This window comes from Myotis myotis, unplaced genomic scaffold (genome assembly GCF_014108235.1).
Source record: "Myotis myotis isolate mMyoMyo1 unplaced genomic scaffold, mMyoMyo1.p scaffold_m19_p_16, whole genome shotgun sequence".
Classification (NCBI taxonomy): Eukaryota; Metazoa; Chordata; class Mammalia; order Chiroptera; family Vespertilionidae; genus Myotis; species Myotis myotis.
The window spans coordinates 568,209-595,638 of NW_023416320.1; the positions used below are offsets into that span (position 1 = coordinate 568,209).

At 63.1% G+C, this 27,430-nt stretch overlaps 1 protein-coding gene across 1 annotated transcript in view; it reads left to right on the plus strand.

Annotated features, from left to right (window-relative positions):
* The first annotated feature begins 3,836 nt into the window (after positions 1-3,836).
* LOC118670463 (maestro heat-like repeat family member 5) overlaps positions 3,837-27,430 on the plus strand; it is a 35,368-nt gene continuing 11,774 nt past the window's right edge. Inside the window, exons 1-19 of the mRNA XM_036337500.1 lie at positions 3,837-3,916; positions 7,396-7,577; positions 8,594-8,739; positions 9,539-9,667; positions 11,172-11,331; positions 12,346-12,398; positions 14,520-14,627; positions 14,891-15,007; positions 15,518-15,637; positions 16,401-16,553; positions 16,682-16,804; positions 17,816-17,895; positions 18,770-18,905; positions 20,323-20,418; positions 21,387-21,491; positions 22,729-22,878; positions 23,156-23,311; positions 26,214-26,363; positions 27,175-27,329. Coding sequence (XP_036193393.1) covers positions 3,837-3,916; positions 7,396-7,577; positions 8,594-8,739; positions 9,539-9,667; positions 11,172-11,331; positions 12,346-12,398; positions 14,520-14,627; positions 14,891-15,007; positions 15,518-15,637; positions 16,401-16,553; positions 16,682-16,804; positions 17,816-17,895; positions 18,770-18,905; positions 20,323-20,418; positions 21,387-21,491; positions 22,729-22,878; positions 23,156-23,311; positions 26,214-26,363; positions 27,175-27,329 — 2,399 coding nt within the window. The remainder of the gene's footprint in view (positions 3,917-7,395; positions 7,578-8,593; positions 8,740-9,538; positions 9,668-11,171; positions 11,332-12,345; positions 12,399-14,519; positions 14,628-14,890; positions 15,008-15,517; positions 15,638-16,400; positions 16,554-16,681; positions 16,805-17,815; positions 17,896-18,769; positions 18,906-20,322; positions 20,419-21,386; positions 21,492-22,728; positions 22,879-23,155; positions 23,312-26,213; positions 26,364-27,174; positions 27,330-27,430) is intronic.

Consider the following 27,430-nt stretch of genomic DNA (forward strand, 5'->3'; position numbering starts at 1 on the left):
GGGAACCTGTTACAAACCCTGGCTCCCGGGAGTGCTGGAGCCCCACTCAGAGGGCTGCCTGGGGGGACTCCTCAGAGTGGGGTGGGGGCTGCAGCACTGAGGAGGCCAGGACGTGGGGGGCTGGGGGAGGACGAGGCCCTTAAGAGGACGCTGGGGACTGAGGGCCAGTGTGAGGGGAACCACCAATGTGATGAGGGCAGAGACCAGGACCCAAATTCCAGGAGGCGGCGGGAGGGAGGCAGTCTCAGTTGGGGGAGGACTGCCCCCCAGTAGGGACCGTGGAGGGACTTCTGAGGACCCGCACGCAGCAGGGGGTTAGGGGATGCGGTGGGAGGGGGGCCGGGAGTGATCTGGAAGGAGCCCTGAGGAAGGCAGAGGCCCTGCCCGCCTCCAGGCTCCGGTGCCAGGGCTGCAGGGCCGCCCACCTGGAGGAGGGACTGCTGGTTATGGGGTGGGGTCCAGGCCCCCCGCCCTGTCCTGCTGTGTGACCTCGCAGAGCCCCCCCCAACATGCTGCCACCCCCTCCCCTCCGTCCCGCCCCCTGCCCCAGCCTCACCGGGAGCAGGTACAGGAGGCGGTGGCAGACTTGCTTTGCCAGGGTCCCCGGAATAGGGGGAGGCCATGTCAGCAGCCCAGGGGTCAGGCTTGTTTACCTGGCTGCCCGGGAGATGGGGGCGGGGCCTCCTGGGGGAGGAAAGAACCTTGCATTTAAAGGGGCCCCACCTGGCAGTGGGCTGGGCAGGGAAGGGGAAGGGAGATCAGCTGGGGCCGTGGCCTCTCCCCCACATCCCTGCAGCCACCCAGCTCCGGTGCCTGGCGGCTAGGAAGCCGGTGGGGGGGGCGGGGGGCGAGGGGGGGAGGGGCGTGAAGATCCTTTGTGACCTGGCTGAATTTCCATTTGTTACATGGTGTCACCACATCACCGCTTTCCTCATTTAATCTCGGGTAAAGTGGTTTCAGCCGTTTGACAGATGGGGAAACTGAGGCTCGGGAGGTCATTGTGTTTATTTGCTGGTTGAATGGAGTCGCACCACTCTGCACGCCAACCCAGGAAGGGGTTACCACGCCAGGGGAGCCCGGCCGGGGGCCCAGGGGTGGAGCGTGGGCCACGACCCAGGAGGTCACGGCTGGCTTCCCGTCAGGGCACAGGCCCGGGTGGCGGGCTCCGTCCCCCGTGGGGGGCGCGCAGGAGGCGGCCGATCCACGATCCTCTCTCCTCATCGGTGCTTCCATCTCTCGCCCTCTCCCCTCCGCTCTGAGGTCAGTAAAAACATATTCAAAAAATAAACCAGCACCGAGGAAAACCTTCCCTTCCGTTGTCAGACGGGCCGGCGTGAGATGTCAGGCCGCCTCTCCCAGCTGCAAGGGAGGCTGGGAAGGGCGGCCCCCACCTGGGAAGCAGGTGCCCGGCCTCGGGCGGGACAGGAGGCAGCCCAGGAGGCGGAGGCGGTTGGGAGCAGTGAGTGAGCCCGAGAAGGAGCGAGAGAGTCAGCCGGGGGCGTGCAGGCCCTTTCCCCGCCTGGTCCCAGCCCACACGCGCCTCCCCCTCCCCGCCCGGTCCCCTCCGGTCTCAGCAGCTCCCCCACTGCCCGGTTCCCTCCCCGCCTCCCTCCAGGCAGAAGCAGAAGGGCAGCCTGTGGGCCACCGCCCTGGGGGAGCGGAGGGGGGAGCAGAGGGTGGCAGCACCCTGGGGGAGCGGAGGGTGGCCGTGTCCTGGGGGAGCGGAGGGGGGAGCGGAGGGTGGCCGTGTCCTGGGGGAGCGGAGGGTGGCCGTGTCCTGGGGGAGCGGAGGGTGGCCGCAAGGACGGCCCAGCGCTGCCCACGCCGCCGGGATAATCCCTCTGGTGTTGCCACCGTCTTGCAGTTATTTTTAAAATCTCATTTTCAGAAAGTGGAAGAGAAAACCTCTCTCTGCCTTTCTCCTCTCCTTTCTGTGAACAGCTAGGAGGGGGAAGGGAGGAGGCGCCTAGAAGATGAGGCGTCAGGGCAGTGTACCAGCTGGGGGCGTGGGAGGCTTCTGCTGACACTGGTGTTCCCCCCCTCCCCCCTCAGCCCCTACAAAAGGCTCCTCTGCCTCTCACACAGCAGGTGCTTTGTGGGCACCTACTATGCACTGGAGCCCAGCAGGGAGGGAACTCTGGGTCTCCACCTTCAAGGGGTGCAGTGTCCAGCGGGGAGACCCTGGCTCTGAGCCAAGGGCCAGGGGGAGCCCCAGGGCTGGGGGCCGGGGGAGGGGCATGGGCCTGGCCGGGGCCATGAGCAAAGGCCCCTGGAGGAGAGACAGGGCTGGGGAGCGCCCAGCAGGCAGCGTGCATGGCGGGCAGAGCAGGGGGAGCCGGGCTGGGCCGGCAGGACCCCACTGACCCAGGGCCCGGACGGAGCAGGCCCAGCAGGCGGGTGCTCGCTGCCACCCCACGGGAGGCCCAGGGAGGGGAGTGACCCCTGGGCCGGAGGTGCTGGAGCCACTGGCAAGCTCCAGAGGGCAGAGCTGGAGGGGCAGAGACGGGGTCCCAGGCGCGGGTTCGGGCTGGGCTGCCGCCGGGGCAGGCCTCTTCCCCGGGGCAGCACCGGCGCCTGTGCTGTGGGCCGGGCTGCCGCTGGGGGGACCCCTGAGGGGCGGCCTGTGCAAAGGTGCGAGGTGGGCACCCCTGGAGTTCGCCCAGGCCCACAGACTCCCAGTGGCAGCGGTGCCCACCCCTGAGCATGGGGTGTCAGGGTCCCTCCCACACACTCCGACCTGCTGACCGGTGTTCCAGGTTCAGGGGGGAGCGGTCACTGGGAGAGCAGTCTGTCTGCCCCTCAGCGTCCCCTGCCCGAGTCCTGCCTGGGCCCACAGCGCCATCTGCTGGCAGCGCGTGGAGGCGCGGGCGAGTGGGCCTGGAGGCCCCAGCTGGGCTTGTACCTGGGGAGGGCTTGGCACCATTGGGGGGCGGGGGGGTGGGCAGAGGCAGGTGTGAGGTGCCCCCCCCCCCGGCCTCATCCTCACCCTGGACCGGAGTTAGGGGCCTCAGTTGGAACCTGGCTCCACCACTGACTGCTGTGCGGCCTCCAGCCAGTGCCTGGCCCTCCCTGAGCGGCATCCCAACGCCAGGGTAGGGGTGAGTGTGCCCAGCTCCCAAGCTGCTGCGAGGAGTGCCCGCCGGGCCGGGAGCCCGAAGCCAGCAGAGGTGTGGCTCCCGTGCTGACGGTGCCCCACCTCCTGAAAGGCTCCTGGGAGACCGGCACCACGGGCCCCAGAGGGACACTCGGACCCCAACGTCTCACATGGCGAGAGGTAGGGCAAAGGGCACAAGGTCAGAGGCCACGGCGTGTCCCTCCTCCAGGGGCTGAGTCTGCCACGGCGTGGACTGCAGCCCAGTGTGATGGAGCCACACAGAACCCCAGCTCTGTGGACCCTGTAGTCGCTACCAACTGCTGTGTAACAAACGCCCCCGACCTCAGTGCTTACACGGCAGGCGCTTCCTCTCCACGATTCCCGGGCCAGGAGTCCGGCAGAGCCTGCCTGGCCTTCTGTCTCCCGGCCTCTCCCAAGGCTGCAGTCACGGGGCTGCTCCGTGGGCCTCACAGGGGCAGCCGGGAGCCAGAGGCGGCGGGGGGGGGGGGGGGGGGGTCCAAGGCCACACAGGACACAGGTGCAGACACCCGCATGCAGCTGTGTACAGAGCCCCAGGCTGGTGCCACAGCTCTGTCCCTGCAAAGGTGCCCTGGACGCTGGAACCATTGTGACCTCAGGGGTGAGGTCAGAGCTGGCAGAACTGGGGAGGGGGAGCCCAGAGAGAGGGCTGCCCCGCTGGCATGAGGACAGGGCCTGTGGGTCCTCCACGCCGCACCCCAAGATGGACGGGCAGCATTCGGAAACGCAACACAGCCACACCACGGCTGACAGGACGTCCTCAGCCCTGTCCCCAAGCCCTAGGTCAGCCGGTGCCGGGCCCAGGCCTGGGGGTCCCGGGAGGGGACCCGATGCCCCCTTCCCACCGTGCCCTGGCCTCTCCCTCTTTGGGGAAGAGCCTCCAGGCCTGAGCTGAGGAGGGCGTGGTCCTGCAGCCAGGGCAGCGGGGGAGGGATGCAGCCCTTGGCGGGCGGAGAGACGGCTGGGAGGGAGGAAGCCTGAATTCAGCCTCGTGGCTGCTGACCGCTCGTGAGGGCCAAAGGCGCGGCCAGCCGCGTGTCCGTCCAGCCCGCACGCCTGCCGCTCTGGGGGTGGACAGAGGGCAGGCTGCCCGGCTGCTCCCCTTTATGTACATACACAGATTTCCATGTTGGTTCCAGAGAGGAAGGGGAGGGAGGGAGGGAGGGAGGGAGGGAGGGAGGGAAAAGCATCAATGATGAGAGAATCATCGATCGGCTGCCTCCTGCACGCCCCACACGGGGGTCGAGCCTGCAACCCAGGCACGTGCCCTGACGGGAATGGAACCGTGAGCTCCTGGTTCATAGGTCGACGCTCAACCCCTGAGCCACGCCGGCCGGACAAGCTTCAGCTCTTCAGGGAACGTTCCTCTATGGCCCTGGGGCCCCTCTGTCCTGCGCAGGCCCTAGGGGGAGCCCCACATTCCTCCCCTGCCCCCTGGGCCCCAGGATGGAGGGAGCCCTCCCTGGGACACGGGGAGGCCCAGCTCCCAGCCCACCCCGGGCGGTTCCGGACCTGCTCTGGCCTGTGAGCCCCTCCCTGTGCGCCTCGCGCTTCAGTGGTCCTGGTCCGCCGCCCTTGTCTCGGGGCGGGTGTCAGCGCGTCGCCGCCTCTGTGTCTGGGTGCCTCTCGGGTGAGACACCCCGAGTCTGCAGCTGTGCTCTGGTCCCATTGTGTGTCTGTCGCATTTATCAGTCATTCGGTTCCTGTTCTCGCCGAGGGGTATTTCTACGGACAGAACAGTTTACGCGCTCGCCAGTTAAAGACATCGGGTGTTCGCGTGGGGCGATTACAAATAAAGCCGCGTCGACATTTGCAGACAGATTTCGGGGTGAACCCACGCTGTCGTTGCCCTCGGGTAGGCGCCTGGTGCGGCAGGCTGAGCCGCGGTCAATGTTTGTGTAGCGCCCTCCGCACTGGCTGCGCGTTTTGCATCCCCACCGGCCGCCTCACCTGCACGCGGCCTGTCCCGCTCCCGCCTCTGCCCGTTCCCGCCGGCGGGCAGCGACACCCGCTGCGGCTCTGTGCGTTGCTCTCCTGGGAAAAGAGGCCGCGCTCCGTGCGTGGGTGTGTTTGCCGACTGCCGTTCTCCGTGGGTGGGATGTCTGTCCACCCCTCGGTCCGTACGTTGGCAGGTGGTTGGTGATCTTGGTTTGTGCTGTGATCTTTGTGTATCGGGTCCAGGCCTTTGTCAGACATGTGATTGGCCAGTCTTTCCTCCAGGCCCACCGCTGATCTCCTCGTTTGTTGGCAGGTGTCCTTCCCAAGCAGAGATTCTTCTCTGATGAAACCCAATTTTATGATTTTTCTTCTGCTTTTATGGATCGTGCTTTTGGTGTCCGTGTAAGAAATTTTTGTCTCAACCAAGATCATGAAGCTGTTCTCCCTGTCTTCTCCGAGACGTTTCAGAATGCCAGGTGTGACTTGTAGGTCTCTGATCTATTTGTATTTAATTTTTGTCCATAGTTTGAGGCCTGAGTCAGGGGTTTTTCCGTGTGTGTATCCAATAATTATAACACCGTGTGCTGGTCCTTTCTTAGTTGAATGGCTTTTGCACTTTATCACAAACCAATTGGCCTTGTATGTATGCGTCGTTTCGTGGACTCTCTGTCTTGCTCGATTTATTTATATTTCTATGCTTTCGTCACACCCTATCTTCTCTTCTACTACAGCTTTGTAATAAATCTTGAAATTAGTCGTGTTGTTCCTCTCATATTGTTCCTCAAAATTGTTTCGGCCATCTCCGTTCCTTCACTTTTCCATATAAACTTTAGAAACAAATTGTTGGTTACTGCAAAAAAAAAAAAAAAAAAAAAAATCCTCCTAGGGTTTTTATTGGAATTGTAGTAAATATTTGGAGAAAATTGATATCTTAACAATATCAAGTCTTCCAGTCCATGAACATGGTATGTCTCTTCTTAGGAAACTCTCCTTCATGTCTTTCATCATTATTTGGTACTTTACAGTATGCAGATCTTGCCATTATTGATTAGTTGTATACCTAAATATTCTCATAATCTTTAGTGCTATTGCCTATGGTACCTTTTGTATTTCAATTCCCATTTCTTTATTGCTAGCTTATAGAACTATGACTGGTTTTTGCATACTGACTTTACATTTGCAAATGTGATCAATTCACTCTTTAATTTTAGTAGCTTTTTTGTATGGGGAACCGCAGGAGGATTCTGGGTGACATGACCTGACCTGTTTCTCATGTGGTGCAACGAGGGGGTGGATAAAATACTGCAAAACAAACTTTCTAATGTGCGGCTGCCCACCTGCTGCTGATGCCCTCTGACCTCCCCCAGGACCCCACCTGGGATGTGCGGTGGCCAGGACAGTCTCCCATGGTCCTGGAAAGTCCCCAAGTTCGTATGAGAGCTGGAGCCAGGGATGCCATATCCCAAACCCCCCATCCTACACACTATGTCCCCCCAACACTGGCTGAGAAGTCAGGCCCTCTGGCAATGCTGCCAACTCAAGTGTCCCTGAGGTCCTAGCTGGTTTGGCTCAGGGGATAGAGTGTCAGCCTGGGTTTCATTCCTGGTCAGAACACATGCCGGGTTGTAGGCTCGGTCCCCAGTGTGGGGCGTGCAGAAGGCAGCTGATCAATTATTCTCTCTCATCATTGATGTTCCTATCTCTCTCTCCCTCTCCCTTCCTCTCTGATATCCCATATAATAAAAGGCTAATATGTAAATCGACCAAACAGTGCAACGACCGGTCACTATGACGTGCACTGACCACCAGGGGGCAGACGCTCAATGCAGGAGCTGCCCCCTGGTGGTCAGTGCACTCCCACAGGGGGAGTGCCGCTCAGCCAGAAGCTAGGCTCACGACTGGTGAGCGCAGCGGCAGTGGCGGGAGCCTCTCCCACCTCTGTGGCAGTGCTAAGGATGTCCGACTGATGGCTTAGGCTCTGCGGGGAACAGGCCTAAGCCAGCAGTCAGACATCCCCCAAGAGTTCCTGGACTGCAAGAGGGCACAGGCCAGGCTGAGGGACCCCCCTCTCCAGTGCAAGATTTTCGTGCACCAGGCCTCTAGTGTCTGTATATATACCTTTTTTAAAAGAGTGTCCCTGAGGCTGCAAGACTCACGCCCTCCTCCCAGGGCTTGGTCAGTCCACTGAACAGAAGGGTGGACGCCTGGAAGGATGTGATCCAGCCTGACCCAGACCAAGGCACCTTCAGTGTCCCCCGTGCTCACACCCATGAACACACACGGGGCACCCAGTGCATACACCCAGGAGCCCTTTTTTGTTTCAGAATCTCCTCCTGCATCTCGGAATCCACAAAGGACCTGTCCTACCGAAGGGACCCTCAGACCTCTGCCCACCAGGACAGACCAGCGCACCCCCCCACCATCTTCCTGTGCAAGTCCAACATCAGACAGGCGGCCCTGGGGCCCCAGGCACACAAGATGTTCTTGGAGAAAGCCTACAACGCAGGTGACCTCCGGCCCTGGGACTCGGTTCCGGCACTTTCCATCATGGCCCTCCACCCCAAGAGGTCCCGGGGATGAGGCCAGGGGAGTCCTCCCTCCAGGACATGGGGATGTCAGGGGTGTGGACACTGCAGCTTTCAGCAGAGAGCCCCGCATACCCTCCTCGGCCTCTTCATGCCTCCTGAGACCCCAGGTGCCCCCCTGATGCCCCGCCTCCTCTCCCCCCACACCTTTCACACCTTAGAGCCTCCGCTTAGGCCTGGCCCGCTCCCTGCAATGCGTTCCCCTCATTCAAGGGATGACGTGCCCTAATCCTTCTAAACAAGGTTAAATTGCCACCTCCTTTGGGAAGCCAGTCTTGATTGCCCCTCCATCTTTGTCAGGGTGTATTGCCCCTGCCCTCTGTGTGCCCAGGGCCTTTGTACAACCACCCCACCGAACCAACGTCCACTGATGTTGGGCATGGCTCCCAGGGCTGGGCCCTGACTCCTCTGTGAGCCCCACACACAGCCCTACAACCACCCAGAGCGAACATCGTTGAATGTGCAATGACTGGATGGAGGGTGAAGGGAGGAGGGATGGATGATGAGTTTATGGATGGATGGGTGGATGGATGGATGGAAGGATGGATGGGTCAACGGGTGGGTGGATGGATATATTTATCAATGGCTGGATTGGTGGGTGAGTATAAAGATGGACAGACAAGTGGATGGATAGGTGTATTGATGAACAAACATAAGTATGAATGTACAGATGGATCAGTGGATAGGTGGGCAACAGATGAGTACGGAAATGGATGGACAGAAGGATGGTTGAATCGGTGACTAGGAGGGAATACGCGTGCATCCTGCCCCTTCTGTCCTGAGCCCCAGAAGGGCTGGCTGGACAGTCAGGAGGCCCAGGACGTGGTCAGTGCTCCAGTCCTCACTCTCCGATCGCTCATTCCCCGCCCACCCCGCCCACCGGCCCCTGGGCCTCCCACAGCCCCTCCGCCCTCACACCTGCTGCCCTGTGCCGTAGCCGTCTGCTTCAAGATGCTCCGAGACCTGAACGGCTCAGACCCCATCCGCCTGAAGTACATCGTCAAGAAGGTCCAGAGCATGGCGTACAAAGCCCCCAACCTGGTGCTGGAAACCATCCACGACTACTTTGCCGACAACCCTGAGGTGGGACTTGCTCAGGCCACTCCCGAAAGGCGGGGGGAGCAGAGGGGAGGGCTGCAGCCCAAGGCGGGCTCAACTCTTGGCTTCTCCGTACAGCAGCCACATGGTTTGGGGCAAGTCAAACTCCTCGTGTCCAGTGGGCTGAGGGGGAGGGAGAAAAGTGCGCCAACAGGCGTTGACTGACCTGAGAACAATCTCATGATACAAATCTTATGATCCCCATAGATGAGGACACTGGGGCTTAGGGAAGGGAACTGATTTGCCTAAAGTCACAGAGCCATTAAGCGGCAGAGATGGGTGCGTGGATGATGAGTGGGTGGGTGGGTGGGTGGGTGAGTGGATGATGATGGGTAGGTGAGTAGGTAGATGGATGGATGGATGAATAGATGGATGATAGATGGATGGATGATGAATGGGTGGATGGATGGGTGGATGGATGGGTGGATGGATGGTGGATGGATGGTGATGGATGGGTGGATGGGTGGATTGTTGGGTGGATGAGTGCTGGGAAGATGTGTATGAGTGTTAATAAATGAGTAAATAAGTTACGAAATAAATAAACTGGCTTTAGAGATGAAATTCCATTAGCAGTTCCCTGAGGGTAGGGACAAATTTTTATTCCTCTGTCTCTAGTTCAAGGCCTGCATACAGTAGGTGCTCGCTAAGTGGATGTTGGACAAATGGCCCAGTGCACCCACTTGGGATCTTTCCCTTCGGGCCTCCGCCCTCTCCCTCCCCCACCATGTTCTCACTGGCGACTCCCAACTTGTCCCTGAGCCGCTGTCCACTCTGCCGCCCACAGATCTCCGACCGGCACAGGTTCCGGCTGTTCCACATTCTGGAGACCGTCATCGGGGCCAGTGACTCCCTGGAGGAGACCTGGGCGCACGCCTTCATGAGACTGGCCCTGGAGAACATGACCAAGTCCACGGTGGGCACCCCCACCCCGGCCTCCGAGCCGGGCTGGGCCTCCACTGCCCACCCCCGTCAGGGACCCCATCTCCGGTCCCTACGCCTGCCTCCCCCCTTTTCTCTCACCGTGGAGACGCGTCCGCAGCAGCGTCTTGAGAAGGTTGCTGGGGAAGTGCAGCTTGAGGCCACACCTTTCCCTAAATCTCTCTGTGTCTGCCCGTGGCCTCCACGTTGGAGATGGTCTCCCTGCCCCCTGAGCGGCCTGGAGACTCCGGAGCCATCCCCGGCGTCGCTCCCCTACCTGCCGCCGCCTCCTCCCCCCTCGCTCTGTGTTCCCCGGGGCCTGCCCGCCCTGGGCTGCTTTTACCACCGGCTTCCAGGTCCCGCGTCCTGGTCTCTGACCGCTTGGCTCCTTTCCTTCTCTTTCTTTTTCGGTTTTGTTTTGTTTTGTTGGTTTTTGTTGTTGTTTTGTTAATCTTCACCCGAGGATATTTTCCCATTGATTTTTAGGGAGAGAGGAAGAGAGGGAGAAAGACAGAGAGAAACATCGATGAGAGAGACACATCGATGGGTGGCCTCCTGCACGCGCCCCGACCAGGGCCCGGGTGGGGAGGAGCCTGCGACAGAGGTCCGTGCCCTTGACTGGAATCGAACCCAGGACCCTTTGGTCCTCTGGCCGACGCTCTACCCACTGAGCCACACCAGCCAGGGCTGCTTGGCTCCTTTCTTTGTGGAAATGGCTCAGGTGCATCCGTGGTGACCACACGTCCTGCGATGCCCGTCCTGGGCTCCGGGACGCCCGTCCGCCTGGCATCCCCGGAGGCGCTGTCCCGGGCTCCCAACCATCATCTTGCCTCCCCTTTGCCATCTCCACCCTCCGCCCGCCCTGAGGATGCGCTGTCATCGTCCAGCCTCCTCCTGAGTTTCTCCTCCGCGCCTGCTGTCTTTAACTTCCAAGGGTCTTGGTTTGCTCTCGGCAGGTTCCCCTCCCCACCGCGTGGTCCTCTCAGCCATGTCTGCTCTCATTTGGCAGAGGGTAGTAACGCGCGCTCTGCGGGAAGCCCCGCCTCTCTGCCCCGCGAGGCCTGCCCCGCGCGCTGGCTGCCGGGGTCAGGAGTCAGGGCTCTGACCACCCAGGCGGGCTGGTGGGCTCGGGGCCCATGTGGAGTAGGCGTGATCCCACTGCCCCCTGCGCCCATGTCAGCTCTGTCTTCCTCCTGGGCCACCCGGGCTTCGCAGAGAAGACCTGGCCCTTGCCGGCCTGGGGGCTGGGGCCGGGAGGCGTTGGGAGGGCCTGGCCGCCAGGTGACCGCGCCTGCACGCCTAGGCCCACCTGCCCGCTCAGAAGCCTCCGCCCCTCCCGACACCAGCCTCCAGCCCTGGCTGGGCCTCCCAGGGTGCTGGTGGGGAGGGCCTCGAGGCGCCGGACCGGGTGCAGAGGAGCGGGAGACGGGGTGATGCCCAGACCCCTGTACGCGCCCACACTTACAGCTCACCCCCCCGCACACACCCCTCGCCCGCAGGAGCTGGAGGAGGCGTACCAGGACGCAGCCAGCAACGTGCTGGTGGCCATCTGCAGGCACTCGTGGCGGGCGGTGGCCCAGCACCTGGAGGCCGAGGTCCTGACGGGCGTGTTCCCACACCGCAGCCTCCTCTACGTGATGGGCGTCCTGACCTCTAAACGTACGTCCTCCCGTGGGTGCTGAGGCCCAGGCCACCCTTTGCCACGCCCTGGCCTGGGGAGGGTGGGCAGGTCACAGAGAGACACCCAGGAGGGGGCTGGGCAGCGAGCATGTTCGGGGCAGAGGGCAGTGGGTGGCGGACACAGCACCCCACAGGGGAGCACTGTCCGGCTGTGCTGCCCACTCCAACCCGAAGCTGGGGCCTCGCTAGGATGAGGGCTCGGCTACGGCACGACAGCAACTGTTGACGGAGGACCTGCCATGTGCCAGGCTCCCTGCCATCAGGAGCTCACGGGGAGGCAAGTGCCAACTCTCAACGGGCACTCACTCACTCACTCATTCATTCACTCACTCACTCACTCACTCATTCATTCATTCATTCATTCACAACCGTGGGCTGAGCTCACGACTGCCCGGCTGGGGAGGTCCTGGGCTGCCCTGGTGGCCATCAGGGAAGGCTTCCTGGAGGAGGCGGCCAAGTCTAAGCTGTGCCTTGAGGGGTGGGTAGGAGTTTGAGGAGGGAATTGGTTGGTGGCATCAGCAAGGGGTTGGGGGCTGTGGGAGGACAGTGAGGCCTCAAAGGTCATGCGTGGGGGGATGGACTGGCTGAGTGGAGGTCCCTCTGTGCCTGGGGTTACCGCAGAGACCCCCAGGTCATTCCTGAAGCAGCCACTCCCTCTGAGGCCGGGCTTCCTGTCTCACAATGCCCCCCACACACACACCAAGCCTTGTTCTCTCACCGTCACGGGACCCCAGCCATTTCAAAGGGCCGTGCTGGAGCCGCCCCTTCCTTCACCTTGGGGAGCCTCACGTGGCCTCCTGAGGTCACAGGGCAGAGCCAGCGGGGCCACAGCTCCAGCCCCGCTCTGGACCCCAAGCCCAAGCACAGTCACAGCCCTCGGAGCTCCCCTCCCCCCGGATCCGAGGCAGGGACGTCACCCTGACTCCGCCCAGGGTCCGAGGACACGGAGTCTGTGCGTCAGGCCCAGCCCCCAGAGACCCCTCTCTCCCACAGAGGAGCTCTTCAACCAGGAGGAGAAGGCGTGCTGGGAGGAGTGGCTGACCAAGGTAGGGAGGGGCCCACAGGCCTCTGCAGGGGCCGCGGGGGGGAGGGGCAGCGGCCAGCGCACCAGCCTGGACGGGCACCTGCTCAGCCACAGGGGTGGCCAGGGCAAGGACTTGACCACAGTCATGGGCTGGTCCCTGGGGGATGTGGGGTTTGAACCTTGGCCCCTAAGTGCCTGGCACAGGTGTCCAGCACATACAAGGCCTCCCGCCCATCTTGGGGTCGGGCCATCCCTGAGGGGCCGGGAGGGTGCAGAGGCCCAGGTCGCAGCGGGCAGGCAGGGAGCAGCCCGGTGGACTGGAGACGCCGCAGCCCAGGTGTCCGCCGGCAGAGGGCCGCTGGGCCTGGGAGGAGGAGCTCCGGACCGGCCCGACCTGGGTTCCAGGTCAAACTCAACCAATCACAGCCCAGCTGAGCGCCCGGCTGACCACCTCGCCTCGGTTTTCTCATCTGCCACACGGGATGGAATGGAAGCTCCTGGTTGTGGGGGTTGGAGGAAAGCCCGCCCAGGGCTGCGAGGGTCGTGACTGTCACCGCGGGGGCGGGGCGGCAGCGTCGTCGGGGTCAGACGGGACCCGGAAGGAAGGAGGCCGCGGCGGCGGCAACACAAGTCCTTACAGAGAAAGAGGACGGGCGCTCCCGCCGGTGGAGAGACTTGGACAGCCTAACACCCCGGTTGATCTCATGGGCCTTCCTCCCGGTGCAGACAGGCCCTTCCCGGGACACAGTCACCCGGGGCCGTGTCCGTTCCCCTGGCTCCCCTCGTCTGGAGGCCCGAGAGCAAGCAGGGCCCGTTCTCTGGGCAGAACGTACGTGAGCGATCAACCGCAGAGATGGGCCCGGGGATGGCGGAGGTTCGGAAAGCAGCCGGCACCCTCGCACGCGGCCCGGGTCCCGGGGAGGGCGCAGGCGACTCAGGAAACAAGGGCGAACGGGGAGGAGGGCGCGCCGGGGGCGAAGGGGTCCAGCCGAAAGCCGCGCTAAGGAAGGCATGCATGTGAGAGCCGGTGGCAGAAGAGCAGAGAGGCGTCCAATCTGCTCCCTGCGCCTTCACTTTGAGAAGCTCTGTCGCGCTCTCTCAAAAAAAAAAAAAAACTACAAACAAACAAAAAAGAGCAAATTAAACCCAAAATAAGCAGAAGAAAAGAAGTAATGAAAACTGGAGGAGGGCGCCTCGGACTGCGCATGGAAGGGTCTCAGGTCTGATTCCCGGTCAGGGGCATGGGCCTGGGTCGCAGGTGCGATCCCAGCCCCATCGGGGCCTGTGCAGGAGACAACCCATTGATGAGACTCTGTCACATCAATGTCTCTCCCCCTCCCCCCTCCCTCCTTCCCCCCTCCCTCCTTCCCACTCTCTGAAAACCACTGGGGAAATGTCCTCAGAGGAGGATTCACACCAACAGCAAACACTAGAGGAGGAACCAAAAGCGGTTTCTGCAGAGACAGACAATAGGGGGGCAGAGCCCGGGGCAGGCGACTCCGAAGGACTGGCAAGGTGACGAGCTCCTTGCTGGGCTGGCCGAGAAAATTAAAGCCACAAAACACCAGCGTCGGAGAAGCAGCAGGGGCCACGCGCCTTCCCGCGGGAGACAGCAATGATGGCACAGGCTCCAGCGAGAGGCCCCTGGACAGGACACAGGGACCCAGCCGGCCCAGGGAGCACGGAGAGCCTCAGCCGGCCCATATCTGGGAACCAGAGTCCGGTCACACTCCTGCCCACCAGGAAATAGACTCTGTGCCTCCCTGGTTAGTCCATCACGGTTAAGGGAGAAAGAACCCAATTCTGCACATTTTTTTAATGTTTTTATTGATTTCAGAGAGGAAGAGGGAGAGAGAGAGAGAAACAGAATCCTTGATGAGACAGAATCATCGATCGGCTGCCTCCTGCACGCCCCCTACTAGGGATCAAGCTCACAAGGCAGGCATGTGCCCTTGACCGGAATCGAACCCGGGACCCTTCAGTCCACGGTCCGATGCTCTATCCACTGAGCAACACCAGCCAGGCCCCAATTCCGTACGCTCTCAGGAGAGGGAAGGGGCAAGAGGACGATGGGTCAGGCCCGAGGCGCCGGGGTGGCCCAGCTCAAGGGAGGCCCCAGCCCCGCCACCCCATCTGCTCGCAGGTGGCCTTCAAGTCGGCCCAGTTCCTGAAGGTGGACGTGTGGTCCAAGGAGCTGCTGTGGGTGCTCACCAGGCCTGACCGGACCTTCCAGGAGCAGGCCCCCGAGAAGGTGGGCCCCGCCCCGCCTGCCCTGCGCAGCCCCGCTGCCTGTCCATGGGATGCACAGCTGTCTCGAGGCCCCAGCCCTGGAGGGAAACGGGAGGACCGCAGGGGTGGGGGGCAAGAGGGAGTGGAGTGCACTGAGCAGCAGGACTGCAGGCCGCACCCCGAAAGCCCACTACCAGGCAGGTGGATGGTCCACAGAGGGTGGCATAGGAGCCCGGGCGGCCACCAGGCGGACCGGGGTGGACAGGAAGCTGAACCCTCCCCCAGGCCTTCCTGTTCGTCTTCTACGGGCTCATCCTTCAAGCCGAGGACGACAGCGCCAGGGTCAGGACGCACCTGGGCACCCTCCTGGGGACGTCCCACCAGTGGCCGAAGCAGAGGGAGGTGAGCACCCAGCTGTCAGCCGGCCACTGGCTGAGCCTGACCCTGGTCACACCCTGAGCCCTGATCCTGGTCACACTGATCCTGACCCTGGTCACACCCTGAGCCCTGATCCTGGTCACCCTGAGCCCTGACCCTGGTCACCCTGAGCCCCGCCCCGTCACAGACTGAGCCCATCACACTTGGGTCCTTCTCCGCTCACACCTGGCTCCTGGCCCCTGTTCTCACCTCTGGCTCATGCCAGCTCACAGCTGGCGGGGGGGGGGGGGCAGGATTACCCGCCTCCAGGATGTCGCCTCTGCCTCCTGCCCCCCCACCCCACTCCAGACCCATAAGAGAAACCCCCACGGGGCTGGGTTCAGAGGTGCAAATCCTAAAGGTGTGCGGGGGTGGGAGGTGGCTGTCTGTGACCTCAGACAAGGCCCCTCCCTTTCTGGGCCTCACTTTCCACACGCCCGTGAGGGGCCAGCCTGGTCCTGGACTCCACGGGGTGACCTGTCCGCCACCCCCCAGGGCATCGCCCTCACGGTGGGGCTGACGGCGGTCCGCCACCTGGACCACGTGTGGGCCGCCCTGGAGCAGTTTGGCCGCAGCTCGCCCATCAAGTGCAGCCTGCACAGCTTCTCCCCGAAGGTATACTGGCTCCGGGTTGCCAGGGCCTGGGCAAGGGCCTGGACCTCGGGCCCCGTCCTCCGGGAAGCCCTGAGCCTCCCACGGACCCCCTGGGGCTAGTGAGGGGCACCAGCTCTGAACCGCTGTCCTGGCCTCCAGTTCGGTTCAGACCAGCCGCTAACCAGTGATGGCGAACTTATGACACGCGTGTCAGAGGTGACATGCGAACTCATTTTTTTGGTTGATTTTTCTTTGTTAAATGGCATTTAAATATAGAAAATAAATATCAAAAATAGAAGTCTTTGTTTTACTATGGTTGCAAATATCAAAAAATTTCTATGTGTGACACGGCACCAGAGTTAAGTTAGGGTTTTTCAAAATGCTGACACGCCGAGCTCAAAAGGTTCGCCATCACTGCTCTAAGCACCCCTGCGGTGGGACCCCTGCCTCAGTTTCCCCTCTGGAATCATTCCCTCCTCGCTGGCCAGCTGCTGGGAGGCGCTGGGTGACAGCCCCCGTGGCTGCGGTGGGCGCTGTGCGTTTAGTAGTAGCTCTTGGGCCTGGGCCTGGCCCGAAACAGGAGACAAGGGCCAGAGGTCATGAGCCCAGGGAGACGGACGGAGCCACCCCGTCCGCACTGCACCGCGGACAACTCCCACGGGCAGAACCTTTTCTCCCTATTTTCCTACCGAGGTAAACTGAGGCCCGCCCCTCAGAGCACCTGGCTCCAGTGCACTGCTAGGACCCGGGCACCTCCCAACACTGCTCCCCCCCACCCCCACAGGGCCAGACTTCGGAGGACCTGCGGTGGAAGTGGGCCAGCAGCACCATCCTCCTGGCCTACGGGCAGATGGCGGTCAAGGCCAAGGCCCACATCCTGCCGTGGGTGGACAGCATCTTGTCTCGGATGATCTTCTTCTTCCGCTACAGCTCCTGGGTAGGTCCGGCGCCCGGGCCGCCCCCTCCCCCTCCGCGGCGCCTGCTGCCACGCGTGACGGAGGTTCTCGCTCTCTCCTGCCCTCCCCGCGGCCCCTCCCCCGGCTCTGGGCCTGACCCGAACGCCAGGACGAGACCCTGAAGCAGAGCTTCCTCACCGCCATCCTCATGCTGGTGGGCGCCGTCAGCCGCAACAGGGAGGCCCAGAGCTACCAGTTCTCCCAGATCCCCGAGCTCTCCGAGTGTCTGATGGTGAGCGCCAGGCCTGGGGGGGCAGGGAGGGAGGGGGTGCCCTCCCCCGTCAGACCAGCTGGGTTCCTTCCTAGGAGGCACCGCTGAGGGAGGGCTGGGTCTAAAGCCTGCACAAGCCGCTCTCCGGCTTTCCCACCTGGAGGCACGTCCATGCCCCCTCTCCCCTCGGTCCTTCCCGGGTCCCTGAGCTGGCCCGGTGCGCGCCCTCCCCCCTCTCACCCCCCCCCCCACTTCCACACACACACACACACACACACACACACACACACCCGGCACAGGGGACGCTGCTGAGGCTCAGACAGGCGGCTCTGTCCGTTCTGCGTACACCAACCCACATAAAAGCAGTCATTCTTGTAGAGCAGTGGTTCTCAGCCTTGGCTGCACATTAGAATCACCTGGGAATCTTTTTAAAATCCTGATTTCTGGGCCTCATCCTCCAGAAATTCTGTTTCTTTGTTACTAATGTTGTGGCCTCACCTCATAACAAAGAAACAGAATTTCCGGAGGATGAGGCCCAGAAATCAGGATTTTAAAAAGATTCCCAGATGATTCTAATGTGCAGCCAAGGTTGAGAACCACTGGTCTAGAGCGTGGGCTCACAGAACACAGGTTGTGAGGACACGCACACACACACACACACACACACACACACGTGTGTGTGGACAATGATGGGAGTGATAATGGCAGCGTTTCCTATTGGCTGAGCGCCTTTCTTCACGTGGGCAACAGAGCCCTGACACCTGGGAATACACTCGGCTCCGAGCAGCGGGGGGACTTGCCCGAGGCCGGGCAGCGGCTGCGTGGGCCGCCGGCACCAGGCAGGGCCTGTCTGACCTGAAGTCCGTGTTCTCGTCCTAAGGGGGGCAGGTCAGCATGTGGGGGGTGAGGAGCTGGAGCACCCTCCTGGGTCGCACTCGTGCCGGGCACTGAGGTCTCAGGAAGAGATCAGACTTGGGGTCAGGACCGGGCCGGCCCCGGCGTGCGTGACAGCCCGCACCGGGGCCTTCGCAGGTTTTGATGGAGAAGGAGCCCAAGGACACGCTGTGCACGCCGACCCGCCAGCAGGCCATCCACATCATCAGCAGCCTCTGGTAGCCCCCAGCGCACGCGGGGAGGGGCCGGAGCCAGAGCCCCGCTGGCAAGGGCGAGGGTGGCCAGGGTGGCTGAGGATGGGCGCCCCACAGAGACCAGAGCGGCAGGCCCTGGGCACAGAGTAGGCTGACCCCAGACACTCAAGGTCAGAGCTGTCACGAGCACAAGGTCCCAGCCACGGCCAAGTCGAGAGCGGGTTCCAGCCCGCTGTAGTTGAAGGAGAAACTACAAAGGGAAACTGAGTCCAGACTCCAGCCAACATCTCGGGGAGGGAGGGAGGGTCCGGGATCCCAGCACAGGGAGAGGTTCTGACGTAGCCGTCCGCCTGCAGGCAGGACGAGGGGGGCCCTGGCCAGGACAGGGTGTCTGACTAGGACACGGGGGCTGGGGAGCTCTTTGCTGCGTGCTCTCCGACTGCAGTGGACCCAGCAGGCAGCAGCCAAGCACCATGCGGGCCCACCCACACCTGGCAGGTGGCAGGGAGGTGGGCGGGCCTTCCCCAGAGCGCAGACCAGGCTCAAATCCCAGGGGCGCAGCCAGGGCGGGGAGATACCCGGCTGCCCTGTAAAAGGTGGCAGGGGCGCAGGGCTTGCCCAGTCCCTGCTCCCAACCGGGTGGTGAGTCCCTCACAACCCCTGTGGGCATCACCTGCACAGGGACCTGCCACAGGACTCGCAAGGCTGGGGGGCTGGCGTGTCTCCGTGTCTCCGGGCAAAGCCGAAAGGCCGGAGGGGAGGGGATGCCTCAGTCCGTCGCGGGGTGAGGAGTGGGGAGGGGAGGCGCTGCTCCGGTTGCGGGCTCCTGGCTATGCTGGCAGATGCCCCTTCCCATCCCAGCCCCGGGCCCTCCTCACCACCTCTGTCCTCCGCACAGTAAGCTGAGGCCGCCCCTGAACCTGGAGAAGAAGTCGCGGCTCCTGACCGTCTGCCTGCGCAGCGTGCTGGCCCTGCCGCTGCTGGACGTGCTGGAGAAACACACGTGCCTCTTCCTGGAGCCGCCCAACATCCAGGTGCGCCCGCCGCCTCTCCCAGGGGCCCCGGGCAGGGGTCCGCCTCTCCGAGGGGCCCCAGGCAGGGGTCCGCCTCTCCCAGGGGCCCCGGGCAGGTGTCCGCCTCTCCCAGGGGCCCCGGGCAGGGGTCCGCCTCTCCGAGGGGCCCCAGGCAGGGGTCCGCCTCTCCCAGGGGCCCCGGGCAGGTGTCCGCCTCTCCCAGGGGCCCCGGGCAGGGGTCCGCCTCTCCCAGGGGCTCCGGGCAGGTGTCCGCCTCTCCGAGGGGCTCCGGGCAGAGGTCCGCCTCTCCCAGGGGCCCCGGACAGGTGTCCGCCTCTCCCAGGGGCCCCGGACAGGTGTCCGCCTCTCCCAGGGGCTCCGGGCAGGTGTCCGCCTCTCCCAGGGGCCCCGGGCAGGGGTCCGCCTCTCCGAGGGGCTCCGGGCAGAGGTCCGCCTCTCCCAGGGGCTCCGGGCAGGTGTCCGCCTCTCCGAGGGGCCCCGGGCAGGTGTCCGCCTCTCCGAGGGGCCCCGGGCAGGGGTCTGCCTCTCCGAGGGGCTCCGGGCAGGTGTCCGCCTCTCCCAGGGGCTCCGGGCAGGTGTCCGCCTCTCCCAGGGGCCCCAGGCAGGGGTCTGCCTCTCCGAGGGGCCCCGGGCAGGGGTCTGCCTCTCCGAGGGGCCCCGGGCAGGGGTCCGCCTCTCCCAGGGGCTCCGGGCAGGGGTCCGCCTCTCCCAGGGGCCCCGGGCAGGGGTCTGCCTCTCCCAGGGGCCCCAGGCAGGGGTCCGCCTCTCCCAGGGGCCCCGGGCAGGGGTCCGGCTCTGCCTGCTGCTCTGGAAAGGCGCTCTGCCTTGGAAGGGCACTCGTGCTAACTGAGCCCCTGCTATGCCCAGGCCTGGGAGCTCCCGAGGGACCCAGGGAGAAGGCGGCTCTGCCCCTGGGGGCTCCGATGGAGGGTGGGCTGCGCCATTTCTGCGGCCCCTCCCCCCTGAGCTCGCCCTGGTGAACCAAGCGGTAAAGAGTGGGGGCCTGTATGGGGGACCCAAGAATTGGAACCAGATGCAGACTTGCCAGGACCCCTGCAAAGTGGAAATGCAGGGCTCGTGTTTAAAGTCCACTAAGCGTTCCATGACGGCGATGGCAGAGCAGTGGGGGCACCCGCAGGCCTTCCCAGGCCAGCCTCTGCGCTGCCCTCCCGCGGAGCCAGCCCTGCGCGAAAGGAACTTGCCTCGGCCACTGGGAAGCCTGTGCCCTTGGGCCGGCCAGACCGCCCTCCTGCCCAGCCCCACCACCTGCCAAGTAGGGTGGGCAGCCCGGCCGGGGGTCTGCAGGAAGTGGGCACCCCTAGCACTGAGAGGCCAAAAGCACGCCGCCCCGCGCAGGCCTCCGCCTCCAGCCGCCCACGGGGCGTGGTGCCACCTGGCGGTGTATCGTCCCACACAGAACCTCTACAACCAGACCGCGGAGGCGCTGGACCAGATGATGCAGACCTTCATCACACAGAACCCCACGGCGGAGGAGCTGCACTTCCTGCTGTCGGTGAGGGGGCGCTGTGCGGGGCGGGCACCGGCAGGGCTGGGTCCGAGGGTGAGCGAGGAGGATGGCCCAGAGGAGACAAGGTGCACCCGGCTCCTGAGCCTGGCTCATCAACCTGCTCCTTGCCAGGGGGCGGGGCCTGAGCCGCGGTGGGCGGAGCCTGAGCCTGGCTTATAGGACAGTTCCTTGCCAGGGGGCGGGGCCTGAGCCGCAGTGGGTGGGGTAGGGAATGAGGGCGTGGCCTTGCTGTGGTGGGCGGGGCCTGCGGCAGGGCAGAGCCTGAGCCTAGAATCAGCCGTGGGCAAACTACGGCCGGCGGGCCGAATCTGGCCCGTTTGAAATGAATAAAACAAAAAAAAAGACCGTACCCTTTTATGTAATGATGTTTACTTTGAATGTATATTAGTTCACACAAACACTCCATCCATGCTTTTGTTCCGGCCCTCCGGTCCAGTTTAAGAACCCACTGTGGCCCTCGAGTCAAAAAGTTTGCCCACCCCTGGAGGCCCTGGCTTATAGGACAGTTCCCTGCCAGGGGGCGGGGTCTGAGCCTGCACCTGGCTTATAGGACAGTTCCCTGCCAGGGGGCGGGGTCTGAGCCTGCACCTGGCTTATAGGACAGTTCCCTGCCAGGGGGCGGGGTCTGAGCCTGCACCTGGCTTATAGGACAGTTCCCTGCCAGGGGGCGGGGTCTGAGCCTGCACCTGGCTTATAGGACAGTTCCCTGCCAGGGGGCGGGGTCTGAGCCTGCACCTGGCTTATAGGACAGTTCCCTGCCAGGGGGCGGGGTCTGAGCCTGCACCTGGCTTATAGGACAGTTCCTTGCCAGGGGGCAGGGCCTGAGCCACGGTGGGCGGGGTAGGGAATGAGGGCGTGGCCTTGCTGTGGTGGGCGGGGCCTGAGGCAGGGCGGAGCCTGGCCGGAGTTGGGTCCCGGGCTGCAGCACCCTTCCTTGCCCGCCCCAACCACAGCATCTGTATGTGTGGCTGGCGTCGGAGAAGGCGCACGAGCGGCAGCGGGCTGTGAAGAGCTGCATGAGCCTCCTCAGATTCCTGAGCAATAACCTCTACCTGGACGTGAGTACCCGGGCCCCACACCCCACCGCCTCTGCCGTCCCAGCCAAACCGGCCCCTCCCAGAGCCTGCCAGAGCTCTCAGGGTTCAAGCTCCCTGTGCCCTGCCACCCACACGGGGTGGATCCCTGAGTGCCCTGCGGTGGCCAGGGAGTCCCCTCTTTTCATAAGAGGAAGCAGGCTGCGGGGGGGCGGGGCAGGATTAAGGACTCTGAAGTCCGCCTGGCTGCGCCCTGACCCTTGACCCAGGAGCCTGGGCTCCGGTCCAAGGCCCTGGAAGCCCCACCCTGAGTTGAGTTTCTTCCCCGGAGAGACACAGCGGGGATCGGATGGAGTGGGGGCCGCTAAGGGCTCCTAAGGTGTGCGGCCTGCCCCGGACGAGGCTTAGCAGTTACTGCCCGGGGCACCCCCATCCCACGCCCTCCGTCCATCGACCCCCATCGGTTCCTGGGTCCCAGCTGAACCCCCATCTGTGGCGCTGGCCCCCCGGTTGAATGGACAGCAGCCCGTGTTCAGGGAGTGAGTTGTACTTGGTCTATCAGCCAAAATCAGCACTAACTCCTTAGGGAGCCTCGCGGGAGATACGGAAATTAGTTCCTGGGCCTGATGCCCGGAGGGCGCCTTCTCGGAAGGCGGGGCGCTGGGCCTGGCCGTGGGGAGCAGGGTGGCTCTGCCGGGAGCTCAGTGCAGACGCCGCCAGCTCCCCACGCGGAGGAGGAAGCCCCTCCAGATGGGTTCAAAGTGGCTTCAATCTACTCGAAATCAGTTTCCACAGCGCAGAACGCAGTCGGGGGTGAGGCGAGCTCGCCTGGGGCGCAACACTCTGGGGGCACCACACTCTGGGGGCACCAAACACTGCAGCCAAGATCAGTAACATGTAAACGCGATGTTTTGAACGACCACCTCCGCACACGGTAGCCCGGCTGCCTGACTCCCAGGTCTCGGCTCCGGTGAGACCAGTGAGGTGCCCTCAGGGGAGCGGAGAGTCCCTCGCTGTCTTTGTTTACAGTTTTGAAGCTTATTTCCAGATGGGGTTTTCCTGGTCACGCTGATGTTTCTAAATAGCGCGTGAAATGTGATTTCTCTTGCTTTCTGCGTGTGTGGGCCACCCCTTAAAGTTCACCCCAGCCGAGTCCCAGCCCGGCCACATGCCTGGAGGCACCTGACCCTGGTGCTGGGGTGAGGGCGGGGCAGGGGGCTCCGTGGGTGGGTTCTGCCATCAGCCCCCACTCTCCCTGCAGCCGAAAGAGGACTTCAAGCGGCTCGGGCAGCTGGTGGGCATGCTGGGGATTCTGTGCCAGGACCCCGACCAGGCCACCCAGCACTCCAGCCTGGAGGGCCTGGGCCACCTCCACCAGCTCCTGGTACACCAGAGAGGTGAGCTCCCGCCGGCCAGCACCGCGAGCCACCTCACCACGGGGCCCACGGCCACCCCGCCTCTGCTGATGCCGCACCCCTGAACTCAGCTCCCCCCAGCCTGCCCCAAACCTACCTCTAACCCCACAGAGGCCCCCAGAACCTCTCTGCGTCCCATCCCCAAACTTGGACCCAGCCCTGACCCTGCCTACCAGCGACCCTAACCCCTGCCTGTCCCAGCCTAGTCCCCAAGCCCACCCTTGCCCGGCGCTCACCCCGCCCACTGCCCCCCGGCCTGCAGGGGCTGCGCAGGTGAAGGAGCCGGTCCCCAAGGAGCTGGCCCCCGCCGGCCAGGACGAGGCCCTGCTCTGGAGCAGTGGAGACCAGAAGGCCGCGCCCCCCGCGCCCCGGGTGGCAGCGTTCCCGAAGGACCAGCTCTTCCAGCTGAGCAGCCACCAAGTCACCAAGGTCAAGGCCCTGAGAATCGTGGGCAGGTCCGGGTGGGGGACCGTGGCCATGCTCTCCTCCCACCCCCGCTGTCGACCCCTCTGAGGAGGTGCCGGTTCCGGCTGCTGGCGTGGCCTGGCTGGACCCAGGGGTCAGCACCTGGGCCAGGGCATGAGTATTAAACCTAGGCCAGGATCTCATCTGCGTCTCTGGTGGTTAACTGAGAGCTTTGGGGGAGCCCTGGCCGCTGGCCTGGCCTGGGGGGGGGGGGTGGAGGGAGGAGCTGGGCACAGATGCTGGGGTCCCAGCTCCTTCTCTCCCTGCTTCGGCCTTGGACAAGCCCCTCCTCTCTGAGCCTCAGTCTTCCTCTGTGAAATGGGCGGAGTGGTGTTGGTGGCACCCCAGCCTCCACGAGCACCCAACAAATGGTGCCCGCGGGGCGGCTGGCCGGGGAGGTGTTCTCTGAGGCGCCCCACAACCTCCTGCCCTTGGCAGCTGGTTCCCGCAGGCACGCACTGGGCAGGAGCAGGCCCGCCCTCCTCATCTTCGCAGGCGCCTTTCTTAGCCTCCGAAAGGCCCGCCCTCCGAAGCCAGTCCTGTCTCCCCGCCCCCCGCCACCTGCTGTCCCTTGGCCAGACCCTCCGTGGCCAGTGGCTGGGAGGAGGCCAGCGTGCGCCCACGCCCCTCTCACCACCATGAAACCCGTGTCTTTGTGACCCTGCGCATCTGATTTGAGCTGCACTGCCCCCTGCAGGTGCACGGGCCGAGCGGGTGTGTCGGGGCGTGTCGGGGCTGGCGTGTCGGGGCTGGCATGGACGGGTGTCGCGTGGAGCCTCGAGTTCCGAGTGAGCCGTCCGTGGTGTCTGACACGTGACCTCGGCTCGCCCGTTCTTGGTGTTGAGCTCATGCTCGTGAAGACCCTGTGCTCATTGTGCTGGCCAGGCTCCCCCGTTAGACCGCGCGCACCCCGGCCCCGACGCAGGGCTCAGCAGGGCCTGGTGGGAGAGCCAGCCTCCCGTACACGGCCACTCGGTTGAACCAAATGCTGAAGAAGCGGTCAGGGCCCCGCGGGTTCTGAGTCTGGTCCTGGCTGATCCCAGAACCAGCATCTGCAGCGCCGTGAGCTGTCAGTGAGGCCGTGGAAGTTCCGTGCGGAAGACCTGAAGCCCTGAGGTCCAGGGCCAGAGCGGAAAAACCTGGGTTGGCTTCTATTTATGCCCAAAAGCCTGGGCCAGGGGCAGAGGCAGAGCAGGAAGGGAGGGGAGCAGTGGGGACCGTGGGGAAGGGCCCAGAGCACCAGGCCCTCAGGTGGACGAGCTACCAGGACTGGGCAGGGGCGGCCTCTCACTCTGCACTGTCCCTGAACACAGGGCAGGTGCTCAGCTCTGGGTCTCCCTTGGACAAGTGACAGTGACAGACAGGAGCACAGAGGGAGAGGTGGGGGGTCTGCTAATCCAGGGATGGTAGGTCGTTTGAGAACAGGCCTTGGTTCTAGTCCCAAGTTCTGATTCCTCAGATGGTCTGTATACACTACACCTTCATCACTAGCACCACATTCATCACCACTATCATCACCATCACCACCACCTTCATCACCATCACCACCATCCTCACTACCATCATCACCACCATCACCACCACCTTCATCACCATCACCATCATCCTCATCACCATTATCACCACCACCACCATCATCACACAACCGCCAGCATCACCACCACCACTATCACCATCACCATCATCCTCATCACCATTATCACCACCACCACCATCATCACACAACCACCAGCATCACCACCACCACTATCACTACCACCGTCATCACCATCACCATCACCCTCAACACCATCATCACCATCATCATCACACAACCACCAGCATCACCACCACCATCACCACCATCACCCCATCCTCATTACCATCATCACCACCACCACCATTATCACCACCATCACCATCACCACCATCACCACCATCACCCCATCCTCATTACCATCACCATCACCATCACCACCACTACCACCACCATCACCCCATCCTCATTACCATCATCACCATCATCACCACCTTCATCACCATCACCATTATCACCACCATCATCATCACCACCACCATCACCATCACCCTCATCACCAGCATCACCACCACCACCCTGTCATCTCCACCATCACCAATGCCCCACCACTAAGCCTCCATCACTGTCACCCCCCTCACGTTCTCATGCTCTGGGTGTTGACCTTCCTGAGCCGGCAGGACTCGAGGACTCTGGGTACCTAACCACCATTCCAAGTTGAATTCCTTCCCAAACCTTCTACATACTAGAACTTTAACCAAAATTTGACATTTTAGAAAACAATTTAACCTTCTAACAAATGTTCTAACCAGATTTGTAACAGCCTAATATTCCTTTTTAAAAGTTAGTATGAACTACAAATATTTCACTGAAATGATTTTAACATTCTAACAACTAATCGCCTAACATTCTCACAAAGATTTCACTAAAATTTCAGAATAATGAGATTCTAATAGCCCTGACCGGTTTGGCTCAGTGGATAGAGCATCCACCTGCAGACTGAAGGGTCCCAGGTTTGATTCCGGTCAAGGGCATGTACCGTGGTTGCAGGCACATCCCGAGTAGAGGGTATGCAGGAGACAGCAGATCGATGTTTCTCTCTCATTGATGTTTCTAGCTCTCTATCCCTCTTCCTTCCTCTCTGTAGGAGGTCAATAAAAATATATTTTTTAAAAAATTCTAATAAGTATTCTGACATCCACTATGGACCCGGAGGAGTGGGCTCAGGAGTGTGGAGCTGCTCATAGACTGAGGCGCCTGGAGCAGGGGAGAAGGGGTGCGAGCCGAGGCGGGGCGCGGCGCTGGGGCAGGGGCCCCGCAGTGACGCCGCCTCCCCTCCTGCCGCCACAGGAGGTCATGAAGCTTCTCACGCAGGCAGAGCTGACCGACCTCATCTGGACGGCCGTCGAAGGCCTGGGCTCCACCAGCCCCTTCCGCGTGCAGGCGGCCGCCCGCGTGCTGCTCACTGCCGTCCAGGAGCACGGGCCCAAGCTGGAGACTGTGAGGGCGGCGGAGACCCGGCGGGCAGAGGGGTGGCCAGTCACACCCAAGGGCTGGGGCCTCTGGGCCAAGGCGTGGACCTGAGCTTGAGCCTGTGGGGGAGACACAGACCCCCCACCCTGATAGGTTCCGAGGGGGGAGGGAAGGAGGGAATGGCCCGAGCAGGTGTGCTGGGCCCGGTGGTGTGCGCAGGGGCAAGCAGCAGACAGGCGCAGCGTGAGCCGTAGGTGGGGCTGGGGAAGAGGAGGCACGGCCAGGGGACCCGACATCTCGGGGACCCCGTGCGCAGACCCGGGCAGATGAGCCAGGACAGCACGGGTCATGCAAAGGGAGGGAGTGTGCCTAGCGGGCAGCGCCCCAGAAGGAGAGTGACAAATGCGGGGTCCTGCAGACCAAGCCTCGCGTGGGAGATCCTGGGGCTGGGCGTGGACAGGGGAGGGAGGGTACCCCGGGCACAGAGAACCGTGTAGGCCCCAGCGGCGCCATCAGGAGGTGACGAGATGGGTGCGTCTGACCCCTCCAGGACTGGGCAACGTTTAGACGGAGTGGAAGGCCTCAGTACCTGCGAAAGGCAGTGGGACTCTCCCTCTCAGGTGGGGACGCCCCTTCTGACCCTGTGTCCAGGCAGGGCCGCGCCTCCTCCCTCAGACCACCCTGGGCAGGCCTGTGTCTCCCCATCAGGCTCAAGCTCAGGGCCACTCAGGAGAGTTCCACGCTCACCAGGGCAGGGCCTCCGTCCCCCTAGGCTCCCAGGACGGGCCTGGCCGCCCCGCTCAGACCGGCCCTCTCCCCCACACGCCCTCCCGCGCAGGTTGCCAACCTGGGCCAGGCCATCCACCTGCAGCTCTGCTCCGTCCGCATCCCCCAAGCCAAGGAGGATGCTCTGCAGGCCATCACCCTGCTGGCCCGGAACCACACCCCCGAGCTGGTGGCCGCCTTCCTGGACTTCTCCATCACCCTGGACAGGTGCCCGGCCCCCCTTCCCTCATGACCCCCCGCCCCACCCTCCGGCCTCCCCCAGCTGACCTGCTCCTGGATCGCGCACCTCCTGGGGCGGGCCCTGCAGA